The 25338-nt window shown below is 36.1% G+C and overlaps 3 protein-coding genes across 4 annotated transcripts in view; 2 read left to right on the top strand and 1 right to left on the bottom strand.

Annotated features, from left to right (window-relative positions):
- The first annotated feature begins 68 nt into the window (after positions 1-68).
- On the top strand, positions 69-3523 carry sdr42e1 (short chain dehydrogenase/reductase family 42E, member 1). The gene is made up of 3 exons (XM_079373577.1): positions 69-125; positions 360-452; positions 1433-3523. Exons 1-3 carry the CDS (start codon positions 88-90, stop codon positions 2529-2531), a joined length of 1230 nt encoding a protein of 409 aa, XP_079229703.1. The 5' UTR covers positions 69-87; the 3' UTR covers positions 2532-3523.
- A 608-nt stretch (positions 3524-4131) lies between these two features.
- On the bottom strand, positions 4132-15896 carry gpib (glucose-6-phosphate isomerase b). The gene is made up of 18 exons (XM_079373999.1): positions 15469-15896; positions 14816-14906; positions 14670-14738; positions 14220-14339; positions 13381-13464; positions 12149-12295; positions 11874-11945; positions 11747-11791; positions 10818-10871; positions 10378-10438; positions 10252-10295; positions 8741-8893; positions 8278-8407; positions 8125-8201; positions 5993-6121; positions 5502-5577; positions 5350-5416; positions 4132-4890 (listed from the first exon to the last, which is right to left on the bottom strand). The coding sequence occupies exons 1-18, from the start codon at positions 15585-15587 to the stop codon at positions 4767-4769; spliced, it is 1662 nt and encodes a 553-aa protein (XP_079230125.1). The 5' UTR covers positions 15588-15896; the 3' UTR covers positions 4132-4766.
- A 1052-nt stretch (positions 15897-16948) lies between these two features.
- Positions 16949-25338, top strand: part of garre1 (granule associated Rac and RHOG effector 1) — a 36617-nt gene continuing 28227 nt past the window's right edge. Inside the window, exon 1 of one of the 2 annotated variants that reach the window (XM_079374763.1) lies at positions 16949-17021. The gene's annotated coding sequence lies outside the window, so the exon portion shown is untranslated. Of the gene's footprint in view, positions 17098-25338 lie in introns of both variants that reach the window. The other variant, XM_079374762.1, reaches the window with a different exon arrangement.

The raw sequence follows: 25338 nt of genomic DNA, 5'->3' as shown, positions 1-25338 counted from the left end.
CAATCACAGCGAGGCATAGCTCACTCTTATCCAATGAAAACGTTCGGCTGTGTAGTCCCGCCCATTCACGCGTTTCCTAGGAAGTGCATGTCACTTTGTGATCGATTCAAAGCACGAATACAAAGGTATGTATTCAGATTCATATGTTAACCGTTTTAGAGTCATAGGATGTTTTCTGTACAGATGTGTTAGATCTTGGTGAGGTTGTGTGTGTTTTATATGTTGCACTGCTCGAGAGAGAATTCTGTTCTGCTCTTGTTATGATTTTGACTGCCAGCATATTTATTTCCAGAATATGCATGAACGTTAAACATCATTTGCATCATGAAGCATATATATATATATATATCTTTTTGCAGATTCCACTCTCCCTTCTTCTTTAACACAATGGAAGTCAACAGAACAGGCAGAACCTTCCTCATAACCGGTGGAGGAGGTTATTTCGGATTCCGGTAAGATTTTATGACAATTTACAATCTTGAAAAAAAAAAATCTTATTAATTTCCACATAACCCTAATACCAATCATAGTATCTACACAAACTATCATACTATATTATAGAAGAGTAGACCCCAACTCTTCCTGGAGACCCTCTCAAAAGTACTTTACTTCACTTACTCAAACATATTTTGGATGTTCTTATCTGACACAACCATTTTTGGGTTTTTCAGTACTTTATGAACAAACTGATGAGTTCATCAGATCCACATTGGGCCTCCAGGAACGGCTGAAAACCCCAGCTATAACTTTTTAAATATTAAATGCAATAACATTACAAGTTGTTGCATGTTTTTGTCAAGCCACATTTGTTTGTATAGTTATGCATGAAACTTTATGGAATGTTTCAAAGCAGCTTTATATTGATAAACAGGAAAATAACAGAATATTGTAAAGTTATGAATACAATTTCAGATATAAAAACTCTAAACTAGACAGTTTGCTGAAATTTGTACTCGCGCTCAGGCCATGCAAGATGTAGATGAGGTTGTTTCTTCATCGGATTTGGAGAAATGTAGCATTGCATCACTTTCTCAGCAATGGATCCTCTACAGTGAATGGGTGCCGTCAGAATGAGAGTCCAAACAGTTGATAAAAACATCACAATAATCCACACCACTCCAGTCCATCAGTTAACATCTGGAGAAGACAAAAGCTGTGTGCTTATAAACCGTTACTTCCAGCCAAAATATCCATAATCCAAGAGTCCATAATCCTGTTGTCTCTCACATCAAGTCATCTGGATTACTTGTGACGGCACCCATTCACTGCAGTGGATCCATTTGTAAGCAAATGATGGAATGCCTAATTTCTCCAAATCTGATAAAGAAACAAACTCATATACATCTTGGATGGACTGCAGGTGAGTAATTTTTTTTAATGAACTATTTCTTAAAAGCTTGAAAGCTCTTTGTAAATGTGATTTCTCTTTCAGTCTTGCCTGTGCTCTCCTCAAAGCCTCCTCAAGCGTTGTGCTGTTTGACGTGAGGCCACCGAGCCAAGAGTTGCCGGAGGGTATTGTATTCATGCGGGCAGATATCCGTGACTACGCTCAGGTGGCAAAAGCGGTTCGGGGCGTGACCTGCGTGTTCCACATCGCCTCCTATGGGATGTCGGGACGGGAGCAGCTCGATCGAAAACTCATCGAAGAGGTGAACGTACAGGGAACGGAGAACATCCTCAGGGCTTGCGTGGCACACGGAGTTCCTCGTTTGGTCTACACGAGCACGTATAATGTAGTGTTTGGAGGTCACGAGATTAAGGACGGTGATGAAAGTCTCCCTTACTTGCCCTTGCACCTGCACCCTGATCACTACTCCAGGACTAAGTCTATAGCCGAGATGCAGGTGTTAAAAGCGAACGGTTCGCCTCTGAATAATAGCGCAGGTGTCCTACAGACTTGCTCCCTGCGTCCAGCTGGTATATACGGCCCTGGTGAGGAAAGGCACTTGCCTAGAATAGTTAGTTACATTGAGAATGGCATCTTTAGGTTTGTGTACGGGGATCCTCATAGTCTGGTAGAGTTTGTTCATGTGGACAATCTAGTGTCTGCACACATGTTAGCTGCTGAGGCGTTAACTGAAAAGCATCAGCATCGTGCTGCCGGTCAGCCCTATTTCATTTCTGATGGAAGGCCTGTGAACAACTTTGAGTTTTTCAGGCCTTTGGTGGAGGGTCTGGGATACTCGTTCCCCACGCTTCGCCTACCCATATCGCTCATTTACCTGTTTGCGTTTCTGACCGAGATGCTTCACCACGTCGTGGGGAGGATTTATAACTTCCAACCCCTGCTGACCCGTACTGAGGTCTACAAGACGGGCGTCACACACTATTTCAGTATGCGTAAGGCACGAGAAGAGCTGGGATACGAGCCTAAACTGTATGACCTGGAAGATGTTGTGCAATGGTTTCGAGGCAGAGGTCATGGGAAGAAGCGCAGCCAGTCATCAATTAAGAAACTAATTTTCGACGTTGTTTTGGTGGTCGCATTTGCAGCAGTGGCGCTGTCCTGCCTTCCGGTTATGGGACAGTGAAATGTGTGATGGATTTAATATCAGTTCTGTGCCTTATGTGAGGTTTATACTAACTTGATTTGTTAATTTTTTTAAAAACATGTATGTTCATATTAATTTACATGAGGTGAAATGCTGTAAAGAGACAAATAAGCTAAACCCTGATAAATGTTTTATTTTATTTCCACTTTTGGAAGGGCAGTGTCCTTAGAGAGTTTGGGGTAAACATATTTTTGTGGATTTTAAACAATATTAAAAGGCTCCTTTAAAATAATACAATGATGTATTTTTTGGTGAAAAAGAATGGTTACCAAAAAGACTGTATTTGCTATATGATATGTGATTTTTTTTTATTATCAGTATAACAATTTAATGCAAAATTTTATTAAAAAAATGACAGGAGTTTCAAAATGTCTTTTGTGTGTGTCAGTTTGCTTTACTGACAGCAGCACTGAACAAAACTTGATGATCATGTTCTCCAGCATGATGTGAGATGATCCGAAGAGCATCTTGAGTTTCAGCGGAGGCAGGAAAATCTGACTGTCTGTACAAAGAGTCACAAGATCATCATTGTCACTTATTTACTTACATTTGATTAGTCACATAGAAATAATGCACTGAATTTGTTATTCTTTTTATGCCATGCCTTTGCTTTAAATTGCATTCATGCATTTGTATAATTAATGCACTGCATACATTTGATCAGTTCATGCTTTCTGGAAATTGAACCCATGACCTTGGCATTGCTAGTGTCATGTTAGACTGTTTGATCTATCCTTCCTGAAAATGTATGATATATAAAAATACATATTTATGTTTAAAAAAAATATGCACAATGTATGAATTTCACTGTATAAACAAAATATCAAACAAGTTCTGAGGTTCAACCGTAGCTCACCACATGAATTATCAAAATGTTTTACAAACACAGTCATACAGCACTGTCTTCAGTTTCAACTATTGTTTTAGAAGTTAAAAAATAAATTCACTCGGAAACCCTGGGCTATACTTACATTAAATCTCTCTTGCTTTGATATTGTGCTATCTGATATTTTAAATGTGGCTCAAGTGTGGGCCACTGTATGGTGACTATAGTTAGTGACTATAGCCTTTGTCACTGATGCACTTTGATTTGATTTGATTATGGATATGAACCTACAGCTCTACCTGCTGGTGAAGAACTGCTCTCTAATGGGCATCAGAAGCTGATGATACACTTGCAAATGGACATTTGAGGACATGGCATTGTGGGATACGGTTTCCAGTGCGGTGTGCTCTGCTTATAATGTAGTGGCTCATCCATGCATATACATTTTCATTCAGCTTTATGCATTTATTATTGACATTTTATCAGTTTGTGCATTCATGTATAGTGCTTTTTACAGTATTATATATTATTTTATAGTATAATGTTATGGTTTTCATATAATATTTTAATTTTTTATAATAAGGGTTATTCTAACTAAAACAATAATAACAAAAAATCTGTTCTGAAATAAAATAATTAACTGAAATAAAATAAAACAATCTTATTTTATTTCATTTTTTAGTTTAACTTGAAGTGCTATATATACACACACATATATATATATATATATAGTTGTTTATTTTTTATTATTTTAGTACTATTGTATGTATTGTCGATAGATAGATAGATAGATGGGTTATTATAATTAACTAAAACTAACTAACACTAAAATCATAAAATATTGCTTGAATTTGCTTGAACTATAATTAAAAATAAAACTATAAAATACACAAATTAAAATCCATTCAAATGATCTCAGTGATACTAAAATAACAGCTATATAGACATAAAAATAAAATTGACAAAATCACAACAAAATTACTAACCAAAATTAAAGTGAAAACAGAAAATATAAAATCAGATTGAAAAACTGTCTTATATCAATGAAACTAAAACAACACTGAACACTGTTTGATGATAGTATTCTATGGGAATCCTAGCCAAAGTCACAGAAATTGGGCAAAGTGATTTATTTCGGGGGGAAAAAACTCTTAACATGTGATGAACACAGAAACCTTCTTGCAGTAAACTGAAAAACACAAGGTGCTTCAGATGAGGGATTTTTCACAGAGTTCAGTGTAAAACGAAGATCGTAATATCTCTGATTTAGCATTTTTTATTTTGCATAAGCTTAGATTATCAAATAAATGCATGTTTTAATTGTCAGTTAAAATTACACTACAGTGCTTAGGTTTTGGGTGCAGGTGAAGCTTCTCTTCATGGTTCATTCAAGCAAAGTTCTTCTTGAGGAAGTTGATGAGGCCATTGGTGGATGAATCATGAGAAGTGACCTCCGCTGAATCCTGAAGCTCCGGTTCGATCTTCTTTGCCAGCTGTTTCCCAAGCTCCACTCTAAAATAAAAATAAATACAAATATATAGGCATATTTAAAATAAAATAAATATAAAATTACAAAAAAACTAACAAAAACACAAAATTAAAGTGAAAACTCAATATAAAAACTAATAATATGTGAATGACACTAAAATAACACTGGTCTGGTAATAAAGTTACTTAATCTACTTAACAGGTTTAACCAATTAAACTTGTGTAGGATCACAAATAAACATATATAAGTAAATTGTTTTATTAACTAAAACTACAACTGAAATAAAGATGTAAAAAATAAAAATAAAAGAAATAAAGTTAAAATGAAAACATATATAAAAATTAAAAGATTATTTAAAATATTAATAAAACTGCTAGGATGTTAATACATAATTTTTTTTCATTAACATTCCTGAGATCATTTCTACCTATTTTTCCTGATTTGTTGAATATCTTTTTTATTTGCTACATTGGACGACTCACCCCCACTGATCAAAACTGTTAATTTCCCACATGATGCCCTGAAGGAAGATCTTGTGTTCATACATGGCTGTTAAGAGAGGTCAGAGGTCAGGAACCGGCATATCAGATGATATCTAATACTGTACAGCATCACCAAACCATTTGAGACGCACCGATCAGAACGCCCAGAGTGTATGGAGACACCTTTTTGAAGATGATGGAATTTGTTGGCTTGTTTCCTTGGAAAACCTGGACAGAAACGCAGGGATGATGTTACCAGGAAAGAGCTTCATGCAGAGATGAATGTTAGTAATATTTGCACATTTAATAACTGCTAAGTGTCTCTGTGTGAGCAATGAAAATAAAAATATTAAACATAAAAAAAAGTTTTGTTTAAAAAGTTATTTTTGCCAGTCTGATCAAATCATGTGACAAGATGAAGATTGTTGCATATGATTGATTTATCACATGGTCATGATGAGCAGATTGCATTGCCAGATACATTCTCTCAACTCAAGTGCATGTTTTGATAAATGGGAGTATTGCATGTATATAGAAAATCTGCATACTGTGCATATTATTCATACTGCAGAATTATAGGGTGTAGTGTGTTTTGTGTCCTATAGGGGTCAGTATGAGCCAGCTCTTGACTTCATATTCTCACTTTGTGTGGCAGAATTTTCTCTAGTTTGTCTCCACTCAGTCCTCCGGCTTCCAGCTCTTTCTTTGCCTCTTCTGTCGTCTTTCCCTTCATCAGAGCCTCCGTCTGCGCCAGGAAGTTCGCCACCAGGATCTGCACAGTATAGATTTAATAGCAGCTTCACAGTATTAAAGCAGTCTTAGGCCCGGTTTCTCAGACAGGGTTTAAGACTAAACCAGGATTAGGCCATTGTTCAATTAGGAAATTTAAGTACTGTTTATTAACATACCTTAGAAACAACATTACTGGTGTGCATCTCGAGACAAAACAAAGGCACTGATATATTTTAAGATCAGTCAGTGCTCAGATTTACACTTTAGTCTGGGACTAAGCTTAAGCCTTGTCTTTGAAACCGGGGGTTAATGTTGTAAAATGAATCCGTTATGATACAAATTCAATGTAAGATGTAAATCAGCTCTACAGAAGAGAATAGTGACATTATTCAACTCAATTCACTTGTTAACTCAGTTCAATAACAGTGTTGATGTTATAAAGGATCTACAGAAAACATGACGCATCATATACTGGAAGTTTATCTCCGCCAATAAAAATTAAAAAGTTAATTATGACTTTATATCTCACAACTCAGACTTTTACACCCCAATTCTGACTTTTTTTAACGCAATTTAAGAGCTAAATCTCACAACTATGACATATCTCACAATTTATACTTTTCCCCATAATTTTGAGTTTATATCTCACAGTTATGACATTTTTCTCACAATAGGTGGGTCCACAATGCGCATACACTCTGTTTATCACACACAGGGACACGCAGCAGCACACAAACATGCCAAATATGAAAAATTAAAGGATTACAGTGCAAAAGATTATTATTGTGTAGGCTACATAAGTATAAAAATGCCTACATGTCATAATGGATAGTCATTGCATGTATCAAAATTAGGCTATCTATTTACTCGTGCAAGAGCAGCTCTGAGATGCTTTCAGTCTTAGCGCTTGCAAATCCGCCGTGTTTAGCGTGTGTAGCGAATCCGCCATGGCTCGAGCGCAACTGGCTCTTAAAGGGAATTGGAGATGACACTCCGATTGGTTTATTGCACATTATGCCCAAAACACACCCATTACTCATTAAGAGAATAGGGATAACCCTTTTAGACCGTGCGCCGACCCTTTTTTCCTTCATTAAACTTGCAAAAGTGGATTTGTACACACCCTATAAGTGCCGTGCGCTTTAAACCTTGCGCTTAGATCGTTAAAACAGGGCCCTATATATCTCAAAATTCAGTATATCTCACAATCATGACATTTTTCTCACAATTCGCTCACACGTCACTTTCACTTCAATCATGACATTTTTCTCACAATCTCCCACAATTTTAATGGCTACCAAAGTAAATGGCTGCCCACTGCTCCAGGTGTGTGTGTGTGTTCACTGCTGTGTGTGTGCACTTTGGATGGGTTAAATGCAGAGCACAAATTCTGAGTATGGGTCACCATACTTGGCCGTATGTCACTTCAATCATGACATTTGTCTCACAATTCTGACTTCTTTTCTCACAATTCTGGGTTTGTATCTCAAATTTCAGATTTTTTCCCCTCACAATTCTCAGTTTAGGCTATATCTGAAAATTGTGACTTTAAAAAAAAAATAAAAATTCTGAGTTCATATCTCACAATTCTGACTTTTCCTAGTAATTGTGACTTTGCAAATTTATATCTCGTAATTCTGAATTTATAACCAGTAATTCTGTATTTTTCTCAGAATTCTGATAAAAAACACAATTACATCTCTGTTGAGATAGATAGATAGATAGATAGATAGATAGATAGATAGATAGATAGATAGATAGATAGATAGATAGATAGATAGATAGATAGATAGATAGATAGATAGATAGATAGATAGATAGATAGATAGATCGATCCCAGATAGATACTGTAAATAGATAGATAGATAGATAGATAGATAGATAGATAGATAGATAGATAGATAGATAGATAGATAGATAGATAGATAGATAGATAGATAGATACTGTAAATAGATAGATATAGATATATCCCATGGCTGAAATAAGCTTCCATAGATTTGAGCCACATCATCTGATTCATCGCTGTATCTGCAGCTTGGTACCTTGTGGTGGAGGTTGTTTCTGATTGGATGTTGAGACTGGGCAGGAATGAGGAAGTCAGCAGGAACCATACGAGTTCCTGTGGAGGAGACAGAAGGGTCAGACAGATGCTTCTCCCTCCAAAACACATACATACTGTACGTCAGATAGTGAACCTTGGTGAATGAGCTGGTAGAAAGCGTGCTGTCCGTTAGTTCCCGGTTCACCCCATACGATCGGCCCGGTGTGATAGCTCACTCGGTTACCATTAGTAGTGATGTACTTTCCATTAGACTCCATGTCACCCTGTAAATCACAGCATTAGTTCGAAGTTTGAAGTTTATTTACTTTTCTGCTTAGCAATACTGAGATTGAATTATAGCAGAAAGTACACTGAAAGATAAAATTGCAAGAAAAAACATAAAATACAAAAATACTACAGAAATATAAACTTATATATAAACTGTCCATACATAAAATATACATCCATTCACACGAAAATAAAAAGTTTTGAAACATACAAGTGCAACTGCAAAAGCATCCAATTAGATATATCAGATTCCCATACCATTTGCATTTTTGATGACTTTACTATCAGTATAAAATGTGTTCTGTGTTCGCTCTACAGGTGAGACGCACCTGTTGGAAGTAGGCAGCAAAGCGGTGCATGTACTGATCGTACGGCAACAGGCAGTGAGTCTCCGCCTGGAAGAAATTGATGTACCAGATGCCCAGCAGAGCGAGCAGCATGGGAGCGTTCTGATCCACGGGAGCCGTGCGGAAATGAGTGTCCTGCCACAGACGCAGATTCAGGGGTTTATGTGAGGTTTTTAAAAGAAATGAACACTTTCATTCTTCAAGGATGCAATAAATTGCTCAAAAGTGACAGTAAAGGCATGTTACAATAATGTTACAAAAGATTTCCATTTCAAATAAATGCTGTTTTTTTTAACTTTCTATTCATCTGTAAATCCTGAAAATTAAAATGCTTCACGGTTTCCAATATTGGGCAGCAATGTTGATCATTACAACCAGATTTCCGGAAATGTTGGGACGTTTTTTAAATTTGAATAAAATGAAAACTAAAAGACTTTCAAATCACATGAGCCAATATTTTATTCACAATAGAACATAGAGAACATAACAAATGTTTAAACTGAGAAATTTTACACTTTTATCCTCTAAATGAGCTCATTTCTAATTTGTTGCCTGCTACAGGTCTCAAAAAAGTTGGCACAAGGCAACACATTTTTTTTTAAAAGATTCAGCTGGGAGAACATCTAGCAACTAATTTAAGTTAACTGACATCAGGTCTGTAATATGATTAGCTATAAAAGGGATGTCTTAGAGAGACAGAGTCTCTCAGAAGTAAAGATGGGCAGAGTCTCTCCAATCTGTGAAAGAGTGCATAAAAAGATTGTGGAATATTTTAAAAACAATGTTCCTCAACGTCATATTGCAAAGGCTTTGCAAATCTCATCATCTACAGTGCATAACATCATCAAAAGATTCAGAGAAACTGGAGAAATCTCTGTGCGTAAGGGACAAGGCCGAAGACCTTTGTTGGATGCCCGTGGTCTTCGGGCCCTCAGATGACACTGCATCACTCATCGGCATGATTCTGTCATTGACATTAGTAAATGGGCCCAGGAATACTTCCAGAAACTACTGTCGAATGGGACCAAATTCCAACACCAAAACTCCAGGAACTCATAACCTCGATGCCCAGACTTCTTCAAACTGTTTTGAAAAGAAGAGGAGATGCTACACCATGGTAAACATGCCCCCGTCCCAAATATTTTGAGACCTGTAGCAGGCATCAAATTTGAAACGAGCTCATTTTGTGCATAAAATTTTAAAATTTCTCAGTTTAAACAGTTGTTATGTTATCTATGTTCTATTGTGAATAAAATATTGGCTCATGTGATTTGAAATTCTTTTAGTTTTCATTTTATTCAAATTTAAAAACGTCCCAACATTTCCGGAATTCGGGTTGTATCAGAAATGTTTGTTGAGCAGTAAATCAGTATATTAGAATGATTTCTGAAGATCATGTGACACTGAAGACTGGAGTAATGATGCTGAAAATACAGCTTTGATCACAGAAATAAATTACATTTTACAATATATTCTTCAGTAATAAAACCCACCATCCAGTGAGCTCCAGCCAGCAGCTTCTCAAAGTTCTCGTATCCTGAGACAGAAGAGATAAAACAGATGCCTGAGTATCTCTCACTCATTGGATATCTTCACGAGAGTCACATGATAACACTCACCGATATGAAGTGCAATGGACAGACCAATTGCAGACCATAATGAATATCGTCCACCGACCCACTAAAAAAACAAAAACAACTTCAGACTCATCTAATGAGGCACAATACATTACTCTTTCACATAATTTAGTTACCGTTAACTAAAACTAAAAGCAAGGCCAAGATGAAGATGAGCTGAAGAGCATATGGATTCTATAATAAACAGGACAGGAAGGAACCTTGGCCTTTAAATATCAACAATGTGACTAAAAGTAGCCCGTCTGCCTTTACAGTGAACCAGTCTGTGCTCTGATAAGGTCAAGCTCACGAATAACCCAGCAGCGTTCGGCCGCGAGTCAGTGAGGGACTCTGGTTACCAGCAGCTGTCCAGACACCTACTTCACAGGTCAAACCACTACAGCAAAAATAGCTCACAGCCCTCAGCGGACCCCGACACTCACATCCCAGAACTCAAACATGTTCGCCGGGTCAATGCCGAAGTCCTTCACTTTGGGCTGAAACACAGAAAATGGGATAAAGTTTGTTTGTGAACCTAAAATACCGGATGTATATATTACATGTCAGCTTTTAAAGGGCTGGTAATATATAGCCATTTATTAGTCGTAATTAAGCACATGTTAATCCCTTATTCTACATCTCTAATCCTACCCAATACCTAAACTCAACAACTACCTTACTAACTATTAATAAGCAGCAAATTAGGAATTTATTGAGGGAAAATACGTAGTTAATAGTGAATAAGTGTTTCCTATTCTAAAGTGTTACCAAAAACTTTTATTTTGGATGTGATTAATCGCGATTAATCGTTAGCACTAATTCTTATGTTCTCTGAACATTCAAAGTGTAACAGTTTTTTAAAATGTTTCAAAAAGTAGTTTTTTTCTTGATTATGAAAGGGAACATTCTATTTTATAATTTTGCAAACATTGTGGGAATGTTACATTTGAATGTGCGTTTTAACATTAAAGTTAACTATTTAACATTACTGGAAAAATGATTATTTTTATTTTTCTCCCTGAGGTCATAATGCAATACTGGTCAGTATGTAGCAAAAACAGGCATAAAACAACAAAAAAGCTGTTTTTTTTTGGTTTTGTTTAGTTTTTTTGCTTTAAGACTTCTATGTAAATGCCTTTTTAAAAAATAATAGATTTTATATTCCTAAATTATTTTCTTAAGCACTTTAAATTACAACTGTGTTTGAAATGTGCTATATAAATTGTGAAAAAAAACTTTCAGTAAATGCTCTTTTTGGACTGTTTTGAGTTTTGAAAGTTACAAAATATGGTTTAATAGCACAGTGAACTGTTTTTGCACATTTTAATTCCTGCTGATGTGAGCCTTTACATTTAAACTATAATGCACTTACTCCGTTGGTTGAGAGCGCCACGAAATGCTTGGCCACTGCAGATTTCTGCGAGGATGATAAAAATGACAGAAGAATGAGTGCGTGACACAGGCGTCCCGTACACGTCGCTGCAGGAGGTGAGACTCACGTCTTTGGCGGCCTGCAGGAACCACTCCTTCGCTGATTCAGCGTTTGTGATGGTTTCCTGGGTCGTGAATGTCTGAGGAAGACAAACGGAAACAAACAATTTCACAATGTTATCAGTGTATCAGTATTTTATTTTTTTTTTTACAGAAATCTCACTGTAATACATATTATCAGGTGAATGTATAAAGAGTCATAGCTAAATCTAAATGTGATATTTTTGTCTCTGCTAAGGCTGCATAATCTGTTCAGTCTCTGAAAGCTGGGTCCTGCTCAGACCTTCGATGCGATGATGAAGAGTGTGGTCTCAGCGTTGAGTTCAGCCAGAGTCTTAGCGATGTGCGTTCCATCGATGTTAGACACAAACCAGACACGAGGTCCGCCTTTAGAGTACGGCTTCAGGGCCTCTGTCACCATTAATGGACCCTGAAACACACAGAAATTATAAAAAAAAAATTGATTGATTAAAATAATTAAATAAAAAGTTATTTACAACAAACAAATAAATGAAAATGGAATAAAATGAATAAGTAAATATGTAAATTTTAGGGCTGTCAAACAATTAATCGTGATTAATCGCATCCAAAATAAAAGTATTAGTTTACATAATATATGTGTGTGTGCTGTGTATATTTATGCATATATAAATACAAACACATGCATGTATATATTTAAGAAAAATATGTTGTTAATATATATAACTATATACATGTAAATATTTTCCAAATATATACTGTATGTGTGTGTATTTATATATGCATAATAAATATACACAGCACACACACATATATTATGTAAACAAAAACTTTTATTTTGGATGCGATTAATCACGATTAATCATTTGACAGCACTAGTAAATTTATAAGTAAATAATACAAATATGATTAAAATATTTAAATAAATACATTTAATTGAAATCAAACAAATAAAATATCAACAAAATAAAATAATAAAAAATAGTTTAACATGAATGACTAAACAAATTAGTAAATGTATAAATAATAAATCTGGAAAAACAATGTAATAATGTAACTTAAAAGAAACTGAATATTTTCCAGTAGTATATTTATAGTATTCATTTTTCACAGTATAAAAAAATAAACCACATAGATGCCTGTTAAATTTTAGAATGAGTGTCCCTTGCACAAGGATGAAATTAAATCAAAATTGTAAAAAACAAAGATTGTTGGTGTATGTTTTATAAGAAATTACTATTTCAGTCTATTTCTAAATTTCTTTTTTTTTTTACATGTTAGTCTTTCAAATTCCAGCTTACATTGACAGTTTTTCAGTCTTAATTATATCAGGCAAGTTATGCATAAATTTGAAATTTAAATCGATGTTTTACTTTCCGTAATTATTTGTGAATTTACTAGCAATTTCTGATTTCACCACCACAGCTTTTCAGTGTTTTGGGGGTCAGTGGCATCTAAAAGACTGGAAACCCCTGATCTGACACTGGAAAAAGAAAAAACATCTGCTGTAAAATAGAGAGTTTTGATTTCACAAACCAGATCAGATCCACCGATGCCGACATTAACCACATCAGTGATGGATTTCCCAGTGTATCCCTTCCACTCACCACTGCGGACTTTCTGTGGACGGAAGAAAGTGAGATTTTGTTTATAATTGCATCCTGGCCAAGACACTTTTTTATAGTTTCCATATTTTAATCAGTGTTTATCTGTGTATATTTTCATATTCAAGTGTCCTAGTATGAAGTAGGGGTGTCCTCGACTAAGGATTTTCATAGTCGAATCGGAATTTTCGAATCTTGCCGATATTCGACCGAGAGTCGAATCATATGTTTTGGGGGCGGGGCTAAATACATTACCAAGAGTCAAGTCAGTCATAACTACTGACTTTAATGCACAGGGAAGATGTGTATCGGACGCCTCGCAGATACAAGCGGGGTAAATAATTATGTTTTGATTAAAAGATAGTTAACATTAAATGATAACAGCGAAAGAATTCACAACATCTTTTACAATAGTGCTCTCATTATAACGTTATGTACATGACAGTTGTTAATAATGTTCTGCATTTCTGTTTTGAGCTGCACGCGCTGAAGATGACCAGAATAAAGCTTTTGATAGCAGGTTTTTACTCAATGGGATTTAACTCATCATTTATGTCATATAGAGTACGCTTCGTTATTTATACAACATAACGACTTATAAGCTATCTGCACGAAATGAAACATTTGAGCACCCCATTTATCCAAAAAGGTCATAACACCCCGCGAATATTCGACTGTGAGATTGGGAGTCGAATCAGGCTCCTCCTATCGAATCGTCGACTATTCGGGGGCACCCCTAGTATGAATCATTGCATCAAATATGACACCCACATGACAGAAGCCCTTCATCTTCTCCAGGACCTGGTTGACCTCTGGCATCACGTCTTTCCCGTCCACGTTTATGGGTGTGTTTGAGCGGTTCCTCAGAGCCACGTGGAGAACAGCACGACCCTGCAGACCACACAATCTTCATGCTACACATGCATTTGATAGACACTTTAACTAATGCATTCAGGATATACACTGAATCAGTTCATGCATTCCCTGAAAATCAAACACATTCATGTGAAGTGTGTATACAAGAATCTCAAGCATTTTACAAGTGCAGCTTATGTTTAATTAAAAATATCAAATAAATAAAGCATAATTCATAGCGTTTGCATCAATAAACACATGCATGCATCCCAGAATGTCCAAACAAGCTCAGCTCATTTCAATCTATAAAAGCAGGAAATGTGATGTATATTTGAGCACACGCTGATTAAACCCTCAGTTACATACCTCAGTGAAATTAATCTTTTCTCCTGAAAACATCTTGTCTCTGGAGGCCTCCACACCACGAGACTTCGCCTGCGGATCAAAGCTGTTATATTTACATGCTGACTCCATTTAACTCTCAGTAAACATTCATCTGCTCAAATCTTTACCAGCTCCACAAGCATCTTCATAACCTCTTCATTTATGAGGTTCTTGGAGTAATCCAGCAAAATGTCTCCTTCGTCTGTTTTTAGAGTTAAGCTGTTGAAAGAGGACAAACATGCAGCTTCAGATGAACTCTTTGATCACTTGCTTACAGATATTAAAATCATTATAAAGATAATAAACTCATTATACAAAACCTGTACAGCCAGATAGTTAAACTGACTACTTGCAAAATATATTCTGCCACTTGAGTGAATATATATATATATATATATATATATCAAATTCCTTGAGTATGTAAACATACCTGGTAATAAGGCTCTTTCTAACTTCTGATATATATCAAGCAGTATAATACATAGGCTACATATAATATATAAAACTGCTATATATATATATATATATATATATATAATATGATCTTTCGTGAAAGTTTAAAAGTTATGAATTTGAATGTGGGCGGGATTTAATGATGATGGACAGGACAGTAAATCAGCTTCTACGTGTGACTCCGCCCACTTTACTGCATGAACTGTGAAGTACAGTTGCTAATTATTAAATATATAATAATAAAATATAAAATAAAACGGCATTAAACTAATGAGCTTCTTCAAGCAGAATATTTAAATGAGTAGGCTAAGTAAATAAAGAAGCCTACCTGAACTTTTGGAATCGGTTTTTATCGGCCTCGAACATCTGCCTCATGTTGAGACTCGCGGCGTTTGATTTGTACCATTTCTCCAGATTCTGGAAGTTTGGGTCGCTTGTCAGTCCCATCGTGACGAGTATCGGGCAGAACCTATGTGTGTGTGTGTGTGTGTGTGAGAATCTCCGGCTGAACTGAACCCAGATGTCACAGATCCGCCTTATGAAGGGCGAAGAAGAAAGCAGCTGATCTGCAGCTCAATACACCCCCTCAAACACACACACACACACACACACACACACACACACACCCTCAAACACACACACACACACCCTCAAACACACACACACACACACACACACACACACACACACACACATACACTCAAACACACACACACACACACACACACACACACACACACACACACACACACACACACACACACACACACACACACACACACCTCAAACACACACACACACACACACACACACACACACACACACACCCTCAAAGACACACACACACACACACACACACACACACGCACACACACACACACACACACACACTGTATATACAGTGCGCTGCAGAGGGGGCGAAAAACATTTTTACCATAAAGTTACAGACCTCAGTGTAAGTACTTCTGTATATATACAACATTATATACTAAATAATACTAAAATAATAAATAAACATATTTATTTTACTGTAAAAGACAAAAAACTAAATAAAGTAAAAAAAGTCTGATGGATATGGCGCCATCTATCAACACGTGAAAGACATGAACACTGTGTTTGTTGAAATATTGAACACTAGAGGACACAGCAGTCCATCACATCACAGTCTTCAAAATATTGATTTGACTGTATTCCGTCTTTCATCTGTTCTTATGTACATTTAGTGTTCATTCTTTTGATTGTGCCTTACTTTGTTGGATGTTTCTTGTCTTGTGTTGTACAATTCGCAATGAATAAATAATAATAATAATAAAAACTCTTCCGAAATCAGTGTCTGTATTAATAAATAAAACAAAATAAGTAAATAGAAAGTCTAAAATAATAATTACTCTAATTATTTGAGAAAATCTGAATAATTTTCTAAAATAATAATAATAATAAAATATACACCATATAGCAAAATGTTCGACAAATTATTACCTCTATAATCAAATTAATAAAATAAAAATAAATGCCAGACAACTTCTACAAACTTCTTACAGAAAAAAATAATAATGTATTATTATTATTAGCCATAATACATATAGGAACAAAAACTTCAATAAATATTGTACTTCGGTGAAAACTGTAGTATTTTGTAAGGCGAGCAGCAATGCACTGAAAATCTACATTTCACTGCTGGTTATACTCTGTATAATTGTGTATGTGACAAATAAAAAATCTTGAATCTACTTTAGTTTAATTTTTTCCAAGTGCAAGCGCTCTTTGGTATGGTCGGACGCGCGCGTCTCCTGCCGTGCTCGCGCTTTGTGGACGCGCGCTCGGAAGACTCGCTGCGTCATTTCCGCTTTCCACAGACAGGAGGGTGGGGACAAACAGCTGGTAAGTGATGCCGTGATCCGACCGCCGATCGGGCTGTTTTTCACACCGATAAACGCCTTTCCCGGAGCCGCTACAGGTAGGACCTGAGTCCGTTAATGCCCGCCGCCCGGAGCGGCCGCGAGCGCTTGTGTTTGGACGTGTTTGAGGTGTTTTTTTCAATCCGTGTCAACGAGAGGTGCTAATGGCTAACTGAGATTAGCTCCATAAACACTGAAGGTTTTTGTATAATCATTTGAAACGTAATTTCGTTGCTGTTAAAGGAGCGTAACGATAGCAGGAAAGCACTAAAGTGGTATTTCGGCGGTTATGTGGGTTGTGAGTATTTGGTTCGTTTGTATCAGAATTGAGCCGTTTAAATCTCATCAAATATGCTGCAGTCTGCAGGTCTGATCTTAATTACTTCAATTAATGGCGTAATTAAAATTGCTCCCGGGGTCCCTAAATTACACTGGGGCTGGAGACCCTTCAACGCCCTGAAAAAGCAGCGATACGCTTCATTGCAGCCCTTTAACACCCTAATGACAGCCGACGGGTGTCATACACACACAAACCCCTGGCGAGTGCCACTGGAGATGAATCAGTGTTTTTCTGGGTTTCGGAAACTTCTAGATTTGTGTTGAAATGGACAATCTTCCATATTATATCAATGCAAAATATAATGAGGTCATCTCGGGCTCTAGTGGTAGTTTGTCACCGGGGAACTGGTCCTAACTGCTAGTTTTGGTTGGGCTTGGTTTTGTTTTCGCTGGAATGAGTGTCTAGGAGATCACAGACTGGTTTATTTAAATGAATTCTGTGTGTCAGGAGGATCCAGATTCCTGTAGTGTTTCTAGTGGCTGTAGCTCTCAGAATATTTCAGGATATTTATACTCAACTGCACGTCAGTGTAAGCCTGTATGTAGCTTGAATTACACTTTGCAGTGTGAAGTTAAATGCATTTGTCGCCCCGTAAATGAAAAAGTTTGCTGGAGCATTTCTGCTGTGTTTTCATTGGATTTGATTTGGTTGTTTTTGGGGTTCTTTAGCAGTTGGTTTTGTTTCAGGACCCAGATTTTACATTGCATGTCAGCACCGAGCCAGATTTGGTAATCATCATGACCAAAAATGTTGACATTGTTATCATTTAGTTTATTCTTGTTTAGTAAGTCAGAAGTACATCACGTGCACATTGCTATACTAAATGGTACATTTCAAATGCCTGATTTTTTAGTTTTTTATTTCATTGGAAAATATTATTATATTATATAAAGTTGGATATATGAGAATGCCCAACTTTTTCTGTACATACATATGGTGATATACTATATAGAAATATATAGGATAATATATCTCAACTGCTTGTATCATTGCAAAATGTAACTTATCGTCCTAATTTACTAAATGCGTCAACTAAACATTGAATATATTCAAAAAAGAAACATGATGAACATTATGATTTTCTGCAAAGCTGATTTAAAACATTGTGTTAAAAGCGCCATACAAATAAATTTAACTTGGTCTGTGCAAAGTATATTTTGTGTATTGCAAGTGGGTAATGTAGTCTTATTTTATTTACTGTATGTAGTGTTTTTTATGGTTGTTTTGCTGGACATTTGCACCCTCAGATCAACCAAGATGTAGATGAGTTTGTTTCTTCATCAGATTTGGAGAAATGTAGCGTTCCATCACTTGCTCAGCAGTGGATCCTCTTCAGTGAATGGGTGCCGTCAGAATGAGAGTCCAAACAGCTGATAAAAACAACACAAGTAATCCACACCACTCCAGTCCATCAGTTAACATCTTGGGAAGACAAAAGCTGTGTGTTTGTAAGAAACAAATCCATCATCAAGACGTTCTAACTTTAAACCGCTGATGTTTTTGATCAGCTGTTTACACTCTCATTCTGACGGCACCCATTCACTGCAGAGCATCCATTGGTGAGCAAGTGATGTATGCTACATTTCTCCCATCTCCAATCTGTTCCCACGAAAAAACGAACTCATCATGAAGGTGAGTAAATTTCCAGCAAATTTTCATTTTTGCATGAACGATTCCTTTAATGCGACCTGTCATTGTTGACTTCTAATTTGACTAGCTCCTGCCAAGTTATAGATGAGAAAAGATTCAATGTACATTTGATGTCAACAACTAAAGATATGTAAAGCATTTCTCCTCCTTTTTTTAAAAGTTGATCAACTTGTATTTTGCACAAATCCATTATTATTTCCATTTAGTACCGTTTTTTCCTGCTCTCTGAGACCTATCAGAACAAACATGTTACACACGCTGATGTTATAGTATTCCTATAGTCTGCAAATGTAAAAACCAGCATTTTAACACTGTGTGATTGTGATCCTAATCGTTAGTTTCCACATTCTTCACCCTGGATTCCACAGAAGCCTGTGATTAGTTTGTTAGATGAATGCGAGTAGGTCAGTTGCACTCTATTCTGTGTGAACTTCATTGTGTTTTGCAACCAGGATTTTCGTTAAACCCTCTTTTGAAAAGTGCTGCGAGCAGACGGCTGGCTCCTCTGAGCTATTGTAGCCCGACTCTCGAATGAGACTCGCTGGCAATGGCTTCTCTGAGTTCATGTGGAATGTATTTCCTGTTTGGGTCCCTTCAGTTTGGGAATGAAAGAAAAAGCATGAATCGGTGCTTAATGGATGCTGCAGCAGTGCTAGTTATTTCAAGAAGTATTTTCTCATGATTGCCCGGAACATTTAATTTTTTTTCCTGACCTGTTGACAATGTAGGGATATTTGTATAGTCTGGGAGATTTTGCACTGTGCGTGAAATTGATTTGACCTATTTTTGTGGTCGGAAGGGTGGAAAGGAAATATTTTTGTGTTTGTGTTATCTATCTAAATGAAATAATTTAGAATCAAACCTGTGAAAAACAAGTGCACTTCCATAATGTACTTAAAGTGCTCTATTTTCACAGACTAATTTTGTACTTCACTAAAAGTGATTCTTTAGTACTTCTTAAGCTAAACTTAAAGTCTACTCAACTGTGCTATTTTGAGACACCATGAATATGAACTCAAATGCACTTTTAACATACTATCTCTGTATTTAAAAAATGTATTTAGTTACCACTTGTAGCACATTTGAACCCATCTTTCATACACTAGTGCACTCAAGTGTACTACAAGTACATTATGGAAGTGCACTTGTTTTTCACCTGGGAATGATGCTTCAAACATTTCAGGTGTTTTGCATTTATTCACAAATGAATTTATGCAGGTCTTAAAAGTCTTAATTCACAAACGAAGACCTTAAAAGTCTTAAATCATAAAATCCATAGTCATGGCTTTAAATGTGGCATACACTGCAAAAAATGATTGTATTCCTCAGTATTTTTGTCTTCTTTTAAGATTGAATATCCTTAAAGCACATTTACTAAAAATGAAAATATTAAGTCTCGTTTTCAAAGAAACTGGACAAAATTAAGTGAGGTTATGCTTGACACAAGAACAAATATCTGTCAGTGAGTTATATAAAAACATTTTTTCTCTGAATTTTAATTGTAAACTCACTTCATTTTGATCAGTTTCTCAGAAAACAAGACTTTTTATCTCATTTTGCTTAGATGTTGCGTGATTTAGTAAGAATCAAGATACCAAGACAAAAACACTGTGGACGGACAGCAGCTTTTGGTACATTAAACGTTATATCCAAAAAAGTAATAAAGATCTGTTGGAAGTTGCGTTTGCAAACTTTGAAGTGATGCTAATAGAACTCATTGTGTTCTGATTGGACATTTAGAGAACATTATGATTACTTGATCTTTAAAAGATCTTAAATTTACTTTCATAAAACCTGCAGAATCCCAGTGTTGGCATTTCTGTATGTTTATATATGTTATGCATCCTCCTGTGAAACACAATCACGTCTGTTTCTTTATTTGACCAGCATTTGGAATATGAGTAGCGTTGTTGGCTAATACTGTTGCTATGGAAATAATGCTCAGGTCATCCGTGAGTGGCCAAACATGCTGTTTCCATGAAGTTTCAATTTGCTTTCTCAGAATAATTCTTAATGACTTTGTGCAACATAAAGCGATGTTTGCTCATATGACAGTCTGTGAATGTAGAATTGGTTTTCTTTGCTTTCTAGCTCAGTTCAGATGGACGTTTCAAGGTTGCATGCATTTCGGTTTGGATACATGCGAGCCCGAGGTGTGTGTGTGTGCTGCTGGCTGGGCCGGCGGTCTGAAAGATATCCCCCTAACAAAGCATTCCAGTGTTGTTGGGAATATGCTGCATTCTCTTGCTGACTGCTATTGCAGTTTAGAATGTCACAATGGAATCTTTTCATGGGGGAAGGGCGTTTGTGTGTTTCTAACACAAGTCAGATTAGCCATTCTCCCTCTTCATGGATTTTTTCATGGAGTACTAAGTTTAGTTACTAAGTTTAGTAGCTTAATCTTTTTAGAACAAGTTTGTCTAAAAGTTTACACTCTTTAAATTGTGTCAAAGAAGTATTGAGCTTTTAGAGTGCAAGTTAAACTTTAAACTATTGCTAAGTTTTGTTGTTGGCATTAGTTGTTGGCTTCATCACCTTGAATTCTCAGTCTTTACTAAATGAAGTCACCAAAAAAACAACCATTTTCTAGGCCTGGGAATTATCACTGATTTCTCACATTGATTTGATTCGCAAGTAGGGTTGGGTATCGTTTGAATTTGATCAATTCCGATTAGCCTTTTTCACAAGAATCGGAAATTACATCAACGCAGGGTACAATTAGTTCTGTTACAGGTCTGCGCGTATTATATCAGTGTGCCCTTTTCTCAAATAATGCTTCTTACCTTTTCTGTTTTGTCTGTTTTCCAAGTTGTTGTTATATAATCGATAAAGCAATAACATTTTACTTGTTTGTAACTTATATGGCCACTCAGACCGCTGACTCGTGAGATAATGCGCTTAAAGCACTGCATGGTATTCTCCGTCTCCGGCAAAGTCCCTTTTTTAAATAGTCATTGATCTCCGGTACATTTGAGCGTGTATCTCAATTTACTCATATCCCTCAAATCACCACATCATGATAAATTACTTCAAAATGGCAAAATATTTCCAAGAATTAAACAATTCTCAGTCTGGTTGAAGCATATTAAACTCCACACAACAACGTAATCCTGATAGAATAGGAACAAAGCCATGAATCAGAGTCATCTCTTGTTTAATATGTATTTCCCAGGGCACATTATACAACGTACATTTACTGCATCACATTAATGCAAAGGAGAGCAAATAGAAAATACAACATTACTTTAATAATAATAGCGAGAATAAAAAATCACGTGGAGTCATATGACTCGCTGATTTAAGCGAGTTTAATGGCAGATGAAACCACTGACAAACAGGAGAAACACTGTGTGAAGGCTTTTCAAACTACAAATCGACCATCATTTACTGTAGTTAGTAATACTAAAACACCATGGTATTGTGTCAGAAACATTGGAATTTGTATTGAATTTTATTATAATATTAATGTAGACATGTATTAAAGGAGTAATAGAATATAATTACCGTATTTTCTATGATTAAGCTATAGCGTTTGTGCATTTATACTAACTGTGGCCTATTTACAATACTGGTTTTCATACAACACAGGCAACACAAACCTGTTTCTTAATTTGAAATAATATTACTCATTAGAATATGCAGAAACTAAGAAATAAAGTTTTCTATTAATATAATTATTTTGTTAAGGAAAAATAACTGGAAAAGTGTAAGGAATTCAAACCCGTGTTTATCATGTTCTCACCATAAACAGTAGTTTAAAACCACAACTAACTATCTGGTTTCTAAAACTTTAACTTTGGAGCAAAAATCTGTCTTTAAACTTGAAAAAAAAAAAGAATTTGACATTTATCGTGATAATTATTTTGTCCATATCGCCCAGCCCTACATATAATGAATGAGATTGCTAACAGGTTAAGTAAAAATAAGTAAAAAACTTAAAAAATAAAAATGTACATACATTTATATAGGCTATATTTTTTCTAGCTAACGTTAAATGACATTGTTTACCAGCTGTTTTATTGATGTATTTCCTCGGTCACATGAGACGTGAAACAAGCTGTACTGTATCTTTTAATAACACCTGATGCTCACATTTTTCATTCTATAACTAGTAGTAAAAAGAAAGAGATGATCGGTTCGTTTGCTTGAACTGAGCTACTACAGTAGCAGCAATCTGTCACCACATTAAAGAGCTTCAAAACCACATCTATTGTTTGAGTTTCTCAAATTTTACAAAGAGAAACTAACAAAGAACAAAGCTTATTATATTGATCAGTAGTCGGCCCAACCCTACCATTTTCTCATCCCAAACAAATTTGAGCAGGACTTTTATGTGATCTATCAGGATTTATGTGGGTGTTACTTACTAAATCGGTGTCAGGTGGATGTAGCGAAGTATACATCAACAGTAAAGTTGTTTCAGAGGCGGAGGAAGTTGTTACATTTTGATTACAATTTAGAAAGAGAAGTTTATTCTCTTTGGAACAATTTGGACTGATAAATCATTCACTGGAAGACCAGAAACATGACTAAATAGAATAGATTGCACGTTGACCTAAATATTAAAATAGAATATTGGTGATTATTGCAACAGAAGATATACTTTTCTTCTGTGCTAATAGATATTAATCTGTTTTTGATACTCCTCTTCAATCAATAGAAATCAGTATGTGAATTGCACAGCCATGTTAGATTTTTAGGGATTTTTATTCTCCCCCTCAAATTTTCATATCAGAAAATCTATAGAAAGCCGTCCATCAGCTCGCCGATGATGTCATCTGAAAAACAGGTGTTGCAGGAAGGACTCTGAGTTTGAGCGAGTTTCACTGAGGGTTGAGTTTCGCAAACATGTCCGCACGAGACGCCTCTCAGCAGGGCTTTCCTCCACGCGCTCGCTGCTGTTTTCTCATTAGCCAAAACTAAAGATTTTGAAGAACAAAGAGCACATTCAAAACAAATGACTTCTCTCACTGTTACCAGTATATCCGTGGCAGAATCGGAGCCGTCAGGACTGCTTGTAATAAGCAATGAGGTCATTCAGCATGAATGCAAGACTCTTTTGTCTTAAGCTTTGTGTTTGCAGAGGTCACACTGTTCCAAGTATGCCAAAGGCCACGAGAGGAAAGTCTTCCCTCGAGCGTTTTTGTTTAATGTTAAATTGCTGTTTAATGATGGATCTGGGATTTCTGTTAGATCTCCAAATGTATGAGGAAATGTGATTTCTGAATTAATTAGTTGTCATAAGAGCAATTAAAATCTTGTTTGGCATGCCAGAACCCTTACAGGTTTATAGTAATGATTCTGATGAATAAATGCACATTCACTTTAAATATTGTTTGCATTCCTTGTACCCGAACCATTGCCGTCGTACGGTTTTAGATGCTTGGTTTGGCCTGATATCTGGAGCTGCGATGGCTTTGGACGGGGTTTATATGGGGTAGTTTCTTGATGTTTGGTTTCTGAGGTAACTAGTCTAAACTCGTTTGCTTGTCTACTTTCCCTCGTGTATAATTTCCTGAGGAAAAAACCCCCAAGCAGTCTTGTCTTCATTAATATTCCTAAGCGCTGCTAAACACACGGTGTTTATCATGTTTTTCCATTTGACAGTGTTATGGGTGTTCACTCACTAGACTGTATTATGGTGTTTCTATGTTTTTGTATGCGATGCCATTAGTACTAACATGGCTTTGAAGTCATGCACCATGGTATTTTCGTGGTGCACCGAGGTACTTTAAATAAAACCTTGTAAATGCTGTGGTGTGTGAATTTGAATCATTCTGTACCATAGTATCACCATCTGATAGCATCACTGTGCCACCATAGGGCTTTTTGTGGTTGGGTGTCATGAAGTAAAACATGAATTGGTTTCTTGTTTAATAGCGGTGTCCTAATCAGTCAGGAGACCTTATGGCACTTGCAGTTTCAGAATCTGCTGTCATGTGTAAAATGAATATGATTTCTGTCCATAGCTAAAATGACACAGGTGTTCACTTCAAATAAAAAATGATTGTGCATTGTGATTGAGTTGCATAATTTCTGTTTGTTAAGGTGCTTTGGTGGCCGATATATTATTTAAATGGAATAAAATCAATAGTTTCAAACCTACTAATCTCTTCCATTGCGTTCTTGCCGATTATCAATTACACATTATTGTTAATATTGCTGTAATATCAAAGCTCTTTTAAATGTTCATGAAAGTTTCCTTTTGGTAAATAGTGTTTAGTAGTGTACTTTTTCATTGGAAAAATTTCATTGTGAAATTAATTTATCGTTTAAATGTTTTTGTTTTTACTTGCAGAAAAATCTGCTT

Source organism: Barbus barbus (genome assembly GCF_936440315.1).
Source record: "Barbus barbus genome assembly, chromosome: 23".
NCBI lineage: Eukaryota > Metazoa > Chordata > Actinopteri > Cypriniformes > Cyprinidae > Barbus > Barbus barbus.
Note: the sequence above shows the minus strand (reverse complement) of the source record. Positions and strands in the feature narration are given on the sequence as shown.

Coding starts and splice junctions, on each gene's coding strand:
- sdr42e1 (XM_079373577.1), top strand. CDS start 88: ATGTCACTTTGTGATCGATTCAAAGCACGAATACAAAG. Junction 126..359: donor TTCAAAGCACGAATACAAAG/GTATGTATTCAG, acceptor ATCTTTTTGCAG/ATTCCACTCTCCCTTCTTCT. Junction 453..1,432: donor GGAGGTTATTTCGGATTCCG/GTAAGATTTTAT, acceptor TTTCTCTTTCAG/TCTTGCCTGTGCTCTCCTCA.
- gpib (XM_079373999.1), bottom strand. CDS start 15,587: ATGGGACTGACAAGCGACCCAAACTTCCAGAATCTGGAGAAATGGTAC. Junction 12,296..13,380: donor GCATCGGTGGATCTGATCTG/GTTTGTGAAATC, acceptor TGTGTGTTTCAG/GGTCCATTAATGGTGACAGA. Junction 8,894..10,251: donor TGGCTGGAGCTCACTGGATG/GTGGGTTTTATT, acceptor CGTCTGTGGCAG/GACACTCATTTCCGCACGGC.